The sequence below is a fragment of the Bombyx mori genome, chromosome 7, assembly GCF_030269925.1.
Source record: "Bombyx mori chromosome 7, ASM3026992v2".
NCBI lineage: Eukaryota > Metazoa > Arthropoda > Insecta > Lepidoptera > Bombycidae > Bombyx > Bombyx mori.
Genome location: NC_085113.1, coordinates 6,163,681 through 6,178,123, shown reverse-complemented (window position 1 = coordinate 6,178,123; position 14,443 = coordinate 6,163,681). Strand labels below are relative to the sequence as shown.

The following is a 14,443-nucleotide window of genomic DNA, read 5'->3' as shown; positions in this document are numbered from 1 at the left end:
ACACACATGAAACCAAAAAAAAAAATTAAAAAAAAATTAAAAAAAAGTAGCCTATGTTCATCAGGGACAATGTCGGGTTCTAATGGAAAAAGATTTTTTCAAATCGGTCCAGTAGTTTCGGAGCCTATTCGAAACAAACAAACAAACAAATCTTTCCTCTTTATAATATTATTAAGTATAGAAGTATAGATATAGATTTCGAAAGTATTCTCGAATACTACAGTATAGGTAGAACCTATTCCTTATCATAGACTGCTTTGAAAATTTTCTGAAGAATATTTTTTTTAAATACTTGGTTCTCTGAAACTTTTAGAAAACTAAAGGATTCCGTGTTGCAATTTCCAGTGAACCCTCGATCCGCGGAACTCTGACAACGCTGACCAATAGTTTCACATCGACCGGCATCTTCATAGCATTTCTTCTGGGCACAGTGTACCCGTGGCGTGAAGCAGCGCTGGTGTGTTTGATTGCACCCCTCGCTACTATGGTGCTCGTTCTATTCGTAAGTAGAAAAACAATTTTGACTAAAAAACATTACAAAATTTAAGTTACAATTAGACAGGAATTAATCTTATTTCTTTAAGCGAGCAATTTTTGTATATAAATATATATATAATCTGAATCTCGGAAACGGTTCCAACGATTTTCATACAATCTAGTACACAGGGGATTTCGGGGGCGATAAATCGATCTAGCTACCTTTTATTTTCAGAAAATGTTGTTTTATTCGTGTTTTCAATAATCAACTTTATCGATAATCAACTTAAACATAAACTTTTTTTTATTGAAAGTAATTTTTGTTTTTATTGCTTAGATGGATGGACGAGCTCACAGCTCACCTGGTGTTCAGTGGTTACTGGAGCCCATAGACATCTACAACGTAAATGCGCCACCCACCTCGAGATACAAGTTCTAAGGTCTCGAGTATAGTTACAACGGCTACTCCACCCTTCGAACTGAAACGCATTGCTGCTTCACGGCGGAAATAGGCGGAGTGGTGGTACCTACCCGTGCGGACTCCCAAGAGTAAACCAGTAAAAATAACCAAAACCAAAAAATAATAAATAATATAATATAATCAATATGTAATTCGTATTTCAATATAATTTCTAAAAAACACAACTTATCATCCTCTAGTTAAATTAAAACTACAAACATAAAGACGAAAATTGGAATCACACCCGAAAGTACCGCCATCGTACCTATTCCTATAGTGGAACACTATTTAAATACCATTTACTTGTGCCCTATTTTCAGTCAGTCAGTCAGTCAGAGTCAGTGAAATATGAAACAGAACAAACAAAATTTTTTTTAAAATGATACCAAGTATTTTTAAGTGTATACTTCTTTAAACTTGCTTACGTGAAGCTTGATGAAGCGAAAATGACATACGAAATGTGACACTGAAAAAAGACAAACGTATACTGCAAAAGAATGAGATAAAATACTTTTGAAGGTTTCACTTGTAGCGTACGAGAGCGAAACACATGTTTTTACAATTAAAAAAAATCGATGTTGTAAAGAAACTTGATTCCGGACACACACACAGTCCTTGTAACATGCTATTATTTTTAAACATAATTATTAGCTGGCTATTTATGTTGTTGATTTATAGTATTTAGCTTAACTTATTCACAAATAAATATCTATGCATAAATAATTGCAAATATAACTATTTAACATTTTAAATTAATATCAAATTATAATAGTATTTGGTCTTACACGGAAATATTCCTCGACGCGCCCTATTTATCAAAAATAAAAAAACCTCAAGCTGTTTTTGTTTGTTTTTGTTGTTGATACTTGTATTTATTAAAATACAAGTATCAACAACATATTAATGTGGAATAAATAATACAAAAATAAAACCCGTTAACATTTTCAATTTTTATCGAAGATTTACGGTGATTTGAATTTGATTGTACCGCTTCTCGTGGAATTAGTAATATCCATAGCCAAGCCGCTGCGTACCTACTCTTGATGATTATTTACAAACCTATTTTTTTTTATTGCTTTGATGGATGGACGAGCTCACAGCCCACCTGATGTTAAGTGGTTACTGGAGCCCATAGACATCTACAACGTAAAATGCGCCACCCACCTCGAGATATAAGTTCTAAGGTCTCAGTATAGTTACAACGGCTACCCCACCCTTCGAACCGAAACGCATTACTGCTTCACAGTTATATTCTACATGTATACAAACGTCTACATGTATACGTTATATTCTACATGTATACAAAGATTCAAGTCAATCGAATGCATGGTTCAGTAGTTATAACGGAACATCCGTAAAAACCACTGTATTATATATTAGTTAGATAGTTAGTATTATATTTTAGTATAGATGTCTGCGCTACCCTTTCAACCGAAACGAATTATTGTTTTACGGGAGAAATAGACAGGGTGGTTGCATCTACCTGTGTGGGCTCAAAGGACGCCCAATATATAGTATACCTAGTCAGGTCATAAATTCTGTCACATGTTTAATGTAAAATAATTGAAACAAGTTTATTCATTATGTAACCATTCACGCTTATCTACGCTTTACTATCCACGCTTTTTGCGTCACGGATACTAGAAATACATAATATGTATATGTGTGTACAAATATTCTAGACACGACTTCGAGGTCAAGAAGGGTTGTCATGTGGAGGCTGTGCGATTTAATATATAAAAATATATTACATTATTTTTCTTTTAAACTAAATACATTTCTGAAATTCTGATTGTTTATGAGAGTTACATTTAAATTGGCTTAGACAGGTCCGGACAACATTACACGCACTACGGATAGTCCTTAAGTGTATGTGCTTAAAAGGTACCAAATTAAACCAGTTCAACTGGTCATTATTATAATTTAATTGGTAATTCAAAATGATTTAAATGTGTATTTTACTAACTTCTTGCTAGTCATATTACGTCATCAGAAAAGTATTTCTGAAGTGGTATTCGCAGATTTAATTACATTAGATTCAAAATAATGGAACGCATTATATTTCCCTATTCTTTGTTTTGGCATCAATTACAGAAAAAAGCACCTTTTTTTTTAACGCAGGGGAACCATTTACGGATACCCGGTCGAGGACAGAAAACAAACAGAAAAAAACACCTAAAAAACAAAATCCTAAAAACAATTGGTACTTTTTTGTGCCTAATTTAAGCTTTAGTTTATTTTAGTGGAGAAGTACTCAGCCCATTTTATGTTAAATGGAGCCACAACCCTCAGCATTGACGACTATCGACGCAAGGAGAAACAGACGCCGTAACGCCAGAGTATAAAATGTCGGTACGTGGACAGAGTCGGGTCAGCCCACTGAGTTTCTCGCCGGGTCTTCTCAGTGGGCTGCGTTTCCAACCCGGTGGTAGATTCTGTGAAGCACCGCTCTTGCTAGGGCCAGCGTTAGCATAGGTAAGAAGAAAAAAAAAGTCGGGTCAGTCAGAACGAAGCGGTCCGTTTTAACTTTTATTTATTTATTGCTTAGATGGGTGGACGAGCTCACAGCCAACCTGATGCTAGGTGGTTACTGGAGCCCATAGACATCTACATCGAAGTGCCACCACTGCAGTGGCTGCAACGAGGACACGGCGGAGCACACGCTCGCGTACTGCACCGCTTTCGCGGAGCAGCGCCGCGTCCTCGTTGCAAAAATAGGACCGGACTTGTCGCTTCCGACCGTCGTGGCTACGATGCTCGGCATGGCAGGCGATGCTCGACTTCTGCGAGTCCACCATCTCGCAGAAGGAGGCGGCGGAACGGGAGAGGGAGAGCTCTTCTTCCCTCTCGGCGCCGTGCCGCCGCCGTCGAGCCGGGGTTCGGAGGAGGGCGTTTGTCCAGCTCCAGCCCCTATGAGGAGGCAGTCTCCTCCCGGTGATGGTCACGGGGCGACCTAAGGGGGTTGAGGCTGCGCCGCACGCTACCGTCACTCTAGCGCGCTGGCACCAGGAGGACGGGACGGCGCGTCGGCGGCTGCGGACTGCGATGCGGTCCGCATTTTCGTCGTCGCTGTCGTCGCCGAACATACTGTTGAAGAGCAACCCGGTCGGCGGTGTATCGCGTTCCGACCCGGCAGGCTGGTTCTGGCCCAGCGGGGTATCCCGGAACACCAGCGGCACCGCCCGGGCGGCCTGGTAGGGCCGCCGTACCGCGGAGACCGACGTCGTTGGTCGTCGACTATCGCCTCGACGACCCGTCGGTCGGGCGTCCTCGGGGTAGCGCCGCGTGTCTGGTTGTAGTGTTGACCGCGGGAACCCCCCTACTCTGAACGGGTTCTGACCCCGGACGGAGATCGGACGTCGGGTGTAAGAGTGCAGGAGAGTCGCTTAGTGGGTGGGCCCTAAAATCCTTGGGCCCGCGATCTGCTCTCAACACCTGCAGATCGTTGAGTCTCACATACCCCGCGCGCCCCCTAGGCGCGGGGACCTCGTAGGAGGTCCGGCCCCCGGCCCGAAAAAAACAAAAAAAAAAAAAGGCCATAGTCATCTACACCGTAAATGCGCTAACCACCTTGAGATATAAGTTCTAAGGTCTCAGTATAGTTACAACGGCTGCCCCACCCTTCAAACCGAAACGCATTACTGCTTCACGGCAGAAATAGGCGGGGTGGTCCTACCACCGGTAATTACCACAAGTATTTATTGAGAGTTACGAATCATGACGGATCTGCCGCTCAGCCATCCCTGGCGCCGTCATATATATATATTTAAATTTATTATTGACATATATATGTATCAATCTCTTGTTCCCATTCTAGAATTTAACCTAGTTTGGGGACAGATAAAAAAATCCTTTATCTCTTATCTATAGAGTTATATTATATATTTCATGTGTCATGCTGTTTCATGTTTATCGAGGAACTGTGTATATTAAACGAAATGAGTACAAGAGCTAGATGATAAATTACATAAATAAATAAATTATTCAGCGGTACTCTTAATATTATGTATCTGATTATGGAAATTTCGAATTTAATTTGAGATATCGAAATAATTTGGTATAATTGTATTATTATTGGTAAAAAGTGGATGAGGAGAGCCGAAGACCGGGCTCAGTGGTGTGATGATGATGATGATGATGATATTATTCTACCTCATGATCACTAGTTCTGGAACTATGTCATGAAGTCTGAATGATACATACGCAGCTATTGAATATTCAAAATATAAACTTACCATATTTTAAAACAATTTAATTTTAGAACGAACATAGATAATATAAATAAATAAGAGCGATTTATGGTTATTAGTGAACGATTAAATCATAAATTCATAATAAGCTATTGAGGTTCTCTTTTTGCGATTTTTAATTTGAATGCAGAAACCATTGCGTAACCAAATTTGAATTGAATTTGAATTTGAATTTATAAAAGTTTCGTTAATAAAAAGATGCAATTACATTATTTTTTTAAAACGACACAAAAACGAGTTTGGGTACAGCGATTATATAAATATACTTAAATAATAAATATTGAATTAATTCGACGGCAAAAATAAATGTCATAGTTTTACATTGTAATTTACCATTACAGTATCTTAACGATTTTGGAGATACGAGGAGACTCTTAGAGCGAGGTATTTTTTTATCGTAATACTTTGCGTAAAGAATATTCGTAAACACTTTACTGTCTTAAAAAAAAAAAAAAATTATGAGACCGTATGAAAAAAATTGCAAGGTACCTACATGATATCAAATTAAGAACACATATCGTCTTTTCGCATTAAAAGTGTACAATTTCCAAAAATATTCGAAATTGAGTTAATATGCGGAATCATTTGGTATCACCTGTATTTTTCTCATAAATACTTTCAAAAGAGCGTGGTTTAGTTTTAGTTTTTTCTTTTTAGTTTACCTATGTTATGACTACGATTAACAAAATTAATACATAATTTTATGTTATTTTAAAAGACAAATAATGTAACTGGTAAAAAATAAAAAGTAAACGTTGCAAAGATGATTAATATTAAAAATATCACATGTTAAACCTTTAAAACACTCTCCTGTAAAATTTGTAAGTTTTGAGATTATACAGTTTTAATGCGAGAAGACGACATCCGTATGAAAGCGATTGTTGTAAAAAGATAATCCGGTCTCTGTGTCTATGAGTTTAGACTCATAGTTTGATGGTTTTTGTAGTGAACGTGATAAAACTCAATTACCCGCCAAACAACATCGGGGTCAAAATACTTGCGCGACGTGGGAGGCTATCCACTGGGTCTGCTTTCTTAATAAGACCACAAGTAATTATACTTAGCATATGACATGAATAAATTTTTTCTCTTTTATATTGAGATAGCTTTGGTACTGTTTCTTTGGGCCAGTGTTGAATTCATGCCATGTATAAATAAAAGTCGCTTAGTTTAAAACGTAACAGGTTTGGTTCACGCCGATTCCTGGTAGATGTCAGAAAGATATTTAGGTAATAATAGACTATCTAAAAGGTTGCACGGACATAATATGTGTGGTTAAAATTTTAAGATACATTGAATTTTGTCAATTTTGTACATTTTTTTTAAATTGAAGAAAACTAAATGACTTTATGCATTGAATGATTTTTTTTGGCGGAAAGAGAAAATAACAAATATTTTTGCGGCTAAAAGGACATAATTCGAGGGGTGAAAGGCCCCTATTTGGTTTAAGCGATGTTTCGCTTGATACGCGATATCTATCTTTGTAATTAAAGATGCGATTTATTCGTTATTATCATAAACAGTTCCATGTTTTCAATTGAGCTTCAATTAAATTTACCCCACTCAAACAGCTGAAGAAGTGTTTTTATTTTTTTTATTTTTTTTTAATTTAAACTGAATGTTTCTCCTGTAAATTTGTCACCTCCTGTCGCCAAACCATGTTGCAAACTAAATAACTTTTAACCCATCGATACATAGGTAATCCACGATTAACGTCACTTAAAATTAGCGGTGAATTAAAATTCACAATTCCCAAGTAGGTATTACGTGTAATTCAACAACAAATTCAAATATTGGATACGACGCGAACGTTCCGTACAACTAATAAACGCTAATATTGAAATTACGGAAGCTCGTAACTTTTTATTGTGTTAGATACCTATTATAAACTAAAATAAGCATAAACTATTAAAAACCATTACAAACAACAACTATAAACGAAACACGTTCGCCTTGTACACTTTTTTGTACCTTCCACGAAATTCGGAAGAGAACCTTGAACCGTAACAATTGTACCATCAAATATTTTAACATTCATGCTGCCTTCAAAGTTCATGTCATCACGGATATCAAGTAAAATTTTGCCGTCGCCGAAAATTCTTATTTAAAGTTAGACAAACAACAATATTATAACAAGACTTATGTGCGGAATGTAGTAAAACAGTGTCTGTTAGTATTACATTGACGATTGATTGTCTATTTATATGTTGTTTAGTAATAGTTTAGACTAGATTATAAGTGATATATCATAAGAGTATGTCCTCAGAAATAATTGATGCCTCATACAGTCTGGCTGCGGAATGAACTTACCAACTCGATGTGTGCTGTGCGCTTTGACATGTGCTTCTTCAAACGATGTTTGAGGATTTTTTTTATTGCTTTGATGGTTGGGCAGGCTCACAGCCCATCTGGTCTTAGGTGATTACTGGGGCCCATAAACATCTACAACGTAAATGCGCCACCCACCTTGAGATATAAGTTCTAAGGTCTCAGTATAGTTACAACGGCTGCCCTACCCTTCAAACCGAAACGCATTACTGCTTCACGGCAGAAATAGGCAGGGTGGTGGTACCTACTCGCGTGGACTCACAAGAGGTCCTACCATCAGTATAATAGATAGGCAATGGCTTGGCTGTCCCAGTGGCATTACTGACGTCCGCTTTGCAAAGGAATAGAAAAATCTTTTGGTTCCCTATAATGAGACAAAGTTTTGAAACTCGACCCTTCTAGAAAACTTGCTTCCCCATCTTTCGTATCTTATTGGACTTCCTTAATTACTTCCCGTATTTTTTTAAACTACTGATAGTCGAGAGTAATGTGTTGTCTGTTTCTATCGTAAACCAATGATTGGTTCCGGTCTGAAGTACGAAATGACGGTTATTTTAATTCACTATACCACGAAGCATTGGCCTTAACGCTGTATCCCTTGGTACCACTTAGCATGGGCCGTATATAATATACCTTTACCTGTCTCAACCAAAAAAAAAGGGTGCGTGTACTTATGTACGCGCGTAAGAAGTTATACTTTATTTTTATTAAATCTATTTCTTGTTTTTTTATGTAAATTTTAATCAATTTGAAAAAAAATCGATTAAACAACATCCTCAAACACGCATATTGGACATCCCTTATCTTGACATCGTATAAATTCGGTAATTCTCGGTACGGTTCGGAAAGTTCACCTGCAGCTATATTCAGACTCGCCAAGTTACTTCGGTCGTATTGTAATGAGCGATTTAGTGGGCAACTTCATTCTGTTAATTTTGTGTCACGGTGCGCGCGCATCGTGAAATTTCACTCTCATCAATTTTGCATAACGCGCCTAAAGAAGTATAACTTCAAAAACTAAATTTTATTCCGGACACTAGTAAAACGTTCGAGTTAAAAACCAACTCATAAAATGGTAGCTTTCACGTATAAAATTGAAACCTTGGAGCCTTGAAAAGAAAATTCATGATTACTTTGCAATAAAAAATATTCCATAGCTCACTACAGCCACACAACAAAGCTGTGAGCTTAATTTATGAGTGTCGATGTTAAAAGAAGATCAACAAAATCACTTCAACCATCACAAAGCTGGCTTCGTTTTTCGTTAAGAACCGGAATAATTTCAAAAAAACAAAAACTCATGTTTCTTTTACTACAAAACTATTTCAATTAAATTAGGTGAATCTGATAAACGTAAAATAGGAAAGTTTGTGACAACTTTCTCTGATTAAGTAAAGTAGCTCTGTTTTTAAGTGATGAAAGCCAAGTGAATAACATTTTTAATGAACGGTAGTCTTGACCATTTGCTAGTTACCAATTTATTTAACCTTGCTTAAGTTTATTATAGGTACTACACTCATTTAATGTCCAAAATGAAACTTATTAATTTTCGCAAGAATACACCAGAACTTTACTTACAGCCAGCTGTGTTAATTTGTTTATTTATTCAAATTATTCAAATTAGCTTCTAAACATATAATATCCATAAATTATGTGACATATTTTGTTTTCAATATTTAGCAGTCGGACAATAATTTTCAATTTTATATTCAGATAGTTCTACTTAATTATTGACGTCCTTTTAGAAGGTTACAGAACTTCGTGATATGCGATTTTTATTTTCGTAATAAATTTTATTTACAACTAAAAAGGATATAATATTAAACAGCAAAACTATTTATTTATTTTATCTAGAAACATCCGAAATAACATTTTCATTCTCAGGTGAACATTAACACATTCACATTAGATTTCAAATTCCGCATTCTTTTCATTCCCAAACAACCAACCTATCGTTTTTGGAACAACAGATATATAATCGGCTTTCCTTTAACCTTTCTCGGTAGACACTTAATTTTTATTACTGCCAGTCGAGAACACGAAAATATTTAGCATAAATTCGTTGACAGGTTGCGACTTGGATACGGCGAAGCATAAGCTCGTCGTCGAAGCATAAGCTCGTCGTCTGCCGCGTATGCGAGGGGTAACGTCGTGACCTCATCGCAAAAATAGCAGGCATCGATGCTGGGCGGCGACAAGTCGTGGAAGGCGATGCTCGACTTCTGCGGGTGCACCATCTCGTAGAAGGAGGCGGCGGGGCGCGTGAGAGAGGCACAAGCCCGCCGCCGTCGAGCGGGGGCCAGGGAGGCGGATCTCGCACAAGCCCTGGTCCCCTATGTTTTTCGGGTCCCCCTCACATGTCGGTCTGGGGACCGGCGAGGGGGGGGCTTAGAAGATGACGTACAAGCTGCACGATGGTTCTGACCCAGCGGGGTATTCGGTAGGCACAACCACTCTAACCGGCGCCATATAGGCGGGCTTCGGACAGCCTGCCGACCTAGAGGGCTGGCGGTCGTGGCGCCAACGACCGTCGGTCCCGAGGGGGAGAATTATGAGAGGGATGTGCTCCGAACTAAAAACTTAAGTATCCCCCCTTTGCCTTTTCATGGGCTTTGTGGCATGCGAGGTTCGGACGTGGGTTGTTGAGCGACAGGGGGTTTTAGTCAGTTCGACTCCGACATGCCCCGCCTTTCATCTCCAGTGGAGGGTGGAAGTCCGACGATTACCTCCTGACCCAAAATAAAAACGATTCGCTGGCACGATCAACCTGATGACGTCATTATCGTACACGTATCTCAGTCTCTACTAGAAACACCTTATTTTAGTCTTTTTTCTTTCATTTGTTTCGCTATTATACATCGTCTCTCGCTAGTCTCTTTTTTAGTCTTCGTTTTCGGTTCCAAATCGCTCTAATTACGTTCATAGATAGCACATAAAACCACGAGTATTTTTAAATATTCATGTAGCAACTCTCCAAATCACATGTTGTCAGTCTATTTTGAAAACACTATTATATTCTTAGCCATTAGTGATAATCCGTTTGTCAAAAAACACGTGTCATGTTGGAAAAAAAACCCAGCTGATATTGAAGAGTGTGAAGATAACATATTATTATGATTGTGTAGGCGTAGGCTTAATGAATGCTAATTTAATTACTAGACTATACCGGTTTGTTTTTGTGTCGGAAAAATTCAATGGCTTGCTAATGGATAAATAAAGCCATAAAACAAATTTTTGACATAATAAATTGGCCATAACACGTTATAATTATTTCAAAAACTACAGTAGGTACGTTAGATGATTTATGATATTGTTAACCTAGGTTAGGATAAATTTGAATGGAATACGTATAATGTCCAAGTTACTGGAGCTGGTACACAAATTTAAATTTTGCGTTCTGTTCGAAGGATTGAAGAGCCGCTAAACAAGTTAATTAAGACTCAAGGTGGGACGGCCTTAAGTAACCAGAGCGTGGTCACGAGTGGTCACGATTAGCAGACCGTTAAGTTGCGTTGGCCTCAATCAATGTTAAACTAGTAAAATAAAAAAGTTTTGAAAATTTTATTGCCCTTGTAGGCAGACGAGCATACGGCCCGCCTGATGGTGAGTGGTTACCGTTATCCATAGACTTCAGCAATGCCAGAGGCAGAGCCAAGCCACTGCCCACCAAAAATACGAATCATCAATTGAGAATGAAAGTGCATTTCTTATCGATAGTTCTTAAGAACTCTTCTAACCCGTTCGGGCACATTCCGTAATTGTTTTTTTTTTGTTTCATCCCACAGTCATATCTTTACTTGAAAATTAGTTTGAAGTTCGAGTGCGTCTTTTAATATTGTTCGAGTTTTGTGCCTTTAACTGTTAACTAGATGATGATGATTTTTTTTTTTGATAACGCCATCTTGTCTTTAAGGCGGTTAGTTGCCCTCGATTAAGAAAAAAGTATTATTATTTGCCAATAAAAATATTTACTAAAAAACAGGACAGGATTTCTTCGAATTCTTTCCCTTACTGCTTTGACCACCTTTTTCGTGCGAACACTACGTGGACGGCCAGATCTTTTTCTGTCACAAACAGAGGTCTCATTGCACCTATTAATAGCCCGGTACACAAACATTTTACTAATACCAAGCGTATGGAGAGTTTTAAAACATTGCATTTGGCTCCATACCTACTTGTATAATGCAATCACAGCGATTCGGTTCTCTTTATCACCCCACTCCATTAATTACCGCAAAATATTGTACAAAATGAGGCGCCAAAATGAGAAAACTTTTTTTTTTTTATTGCTTACATGGGTGCACGAGCTCACAGCCCACCTGGTGTTAAGTGGTTACTGGAGCCCATGGACATCTACAACGTAAATGCGCCACCCACCTTGAGATATAAGTTCTAAGATCTCAGTATAGTTACAACGGCTGCCCCACCCTTCAAACCGAAACGCTTTACTGCTTCACGGCAGAAATAGGCAGGGCGGTGGTACCTACCCGCGCGGACTCTCAAGAGGTCCTACCACCAGTAATTACGCAAATTATAATTTTGCGGGTTTCATTTTTATTACACGATGTTATTCCTTCACCGTGGAAATCAATCGTGAACATTTGTTGAGTACGTATTTCATTAGAAAAATTGGTACCCGCCTGCGGGATTCGAACACCGGTGCATCAACATGAATGCACCGGACGTCTTATCCGTTAGGCCACGACGACTTCAAAACTCAATGAGCAATCATATAAAAATGACAGATTCCAAATTCAAATATAATATTTTGTTTATTTTTAATTGTAACAGTATTTATGGCCAGACTAAGTAATTGTTCGGGTATACATTTTTTATTATGATTTTTTTATTGATAAAAATAAATAAATAAACTTTACAAAGTTATCAACTTATCAAAATTAATTTCATTGTATTTTTTTAACATTGTAATTAATTAAAGGAAATACAATTTTTACATAACGATTTTTTATGTCGATGTATGGCACTATTATCTATTTTCGTTTCGGGAAAGACACCATTCCAATACACCATTTATGATTCCAGTTTTCTTTCATTAAAGACAAAAAAATAATCTTAATTTCAGGTACCGGAAACTCCGATATGGCTACTTTCAAAGGGTCTACACAAGGAAGCACAGGAATCTCTTTGCCGTCTCCGAGGTTGGGCTAAGCCGGAAGACGTGAAAGAAGAATTCGAGCAATTAATTCAATACCATGACAAATTATATAAATGCGTTACTTGTACGAACGAGGAAGAAGACTTAGGCGTCTGTCAGCACAAGGCGGGTGGATTCTTTAAGAAGACTGCCTTTAAAATTAAGAACGTGTTTTTGGTCAAAGAAACGATACGCCCCTTTTTGTTGGTCGTTTCGTATTTCTTGTTTCACACGTTGAGTGGACTGGCCCCAATCAGACCGAACATGGTTAACGTTTGCAAGGCTTTAGGAATGAAATACGACTCCAAGTCAATTGTTGTAAGTACAAAATTTTCACGTAAACCTCAATAACAATAGTTTGTCGATCTATCTTATGGAAGAAAAGGCTTATCCGGTGGAAGATCTCACGTTTATATTAGATATCTGATAGCCACAATTCTTTTAATTCTCAAGGATTTTGGTTACTTTTTGTTATTCAAAAATATTTTTTTTTACTTTTTCCTATCTGAAAGGTAATTAGAAAGAATCAGACTATTTAATTGAACTGACATTTATGCTTAAGGAAATAACAGAATAGAACATTCTTATGTCGGAAAAAAAACTATCGAAAATCTACAAACAACAAATTTTATAAGTTTTTTATTTAATCCAGCCCTCCATAGGCGGATCCAAAGTGCCATGACTTACCTTATATTCGGAATACAGTCATATCGCTGAGAAGAATTGACAATAAACTCAAAATTTGTACTTTTTTCGACTAGGTATATATTTGTTACGATGCAGTAAAGTTACTAAGTTCCCTAGAACTCGAAGAAACAGATCTACATTACTAGGCTATGTCGAAAAGTCTGTTCAGTTTTGTTGCTGTACTATGGGGTACCATTGTAGCTCATAGAAGTCTTCACCATGGTTGATTAGTTCAACTTCTTCTCACGCACTTCAAATTTGAAGTTATACAAATAGTAAATTAAAAAAAAGACGTATGGCACTCGGGGTCTGCAGCGGTAAAGCTATTGCAAAGCATTTTTTATCAACTTATGCAATTAGACAATAATGATTTAATATTAAAACAATAATAAAAATAAAACCACGCTATATTTATAAACATTAACAAAAGCAAAACATTAACTGTCCCCTTCACACTCATAAGCTAGACCGCGTGAGAGAGAGATGGGCAGACTTTTCATGATGCTCATGCAGTGCGACGTCACGCCGCTCGCTTATTCACAAACACTACACCAGCGCAACGTGTGAATGTGTTGAACGCGAGCTACATAGTAGTCGTAGTGGGGGTGTCAGGTTATTTTCGTTACGGAATTTATTGATTCAGTCGCCGTGCTCAAGGCCCGCGATAGAAGCTATGCAATAGAACAAATCAATGAAACTTGAGACGAATATCTACTTTATAACAATTCCGTGATGGATCTTAGAAAACCTGTACATTTAAAAGATCGACTAGTATTTATTGGTACAAACATCGATTTTTAAATATTAGATAAGATAAAATATCGTTACATCTTCAATACTTGAACTGTTGACATGGTCAGGGACATCGTCGTTATGTACAATTAGAAAAAAAAAAACATTTCCTAGTTTCGACATCATTCACATAGTGTTCACTTTAAAAATAAATGAATACAAATTCGGAACGACTTGACTCGACTCGACTTGAACGAATCTTGAAGGAAGTCGCGTTAAAAAAAATAAACTGGTCGATCACCGGCTAATGTGAATGACGTATTAGATCTTTATCGATGAGTAAGACTGTTAAGA

At 37.5% G+C, this 14,443-nt stretch overlaps 1 protein-coding gene across 6 annotated transcripts in view; it reads left to right on the top strand.

Moving 5' to 3' along the window:
* The window catches only part of LOC101742075 (facilitated trehalose transporter Tret1), a 60,970-nt gene that overhangs the window by 43,364 nt on the left and 3,163 nt on the right, over nucleotides 1–14,443 (top strand). For all 6 annotated transcript variants that reach the window (XM_004931346.5, XM_062669371.1, XM_062669372.1 and 3 more), the window contains 2 exons: nucleotides 346–502; nucleotides 12,599–12,988. In XM_004931346.5, the coding sequence (XP_004931403.2) occupies nucleotides 346–502; nucleotides 12,599–12,988 (547 nt within the window). The remainder of the gene's footprint in view (nucleotides 1–345; nucleotides 503–12,598; nucleotides 12,989–14,443) is intronic.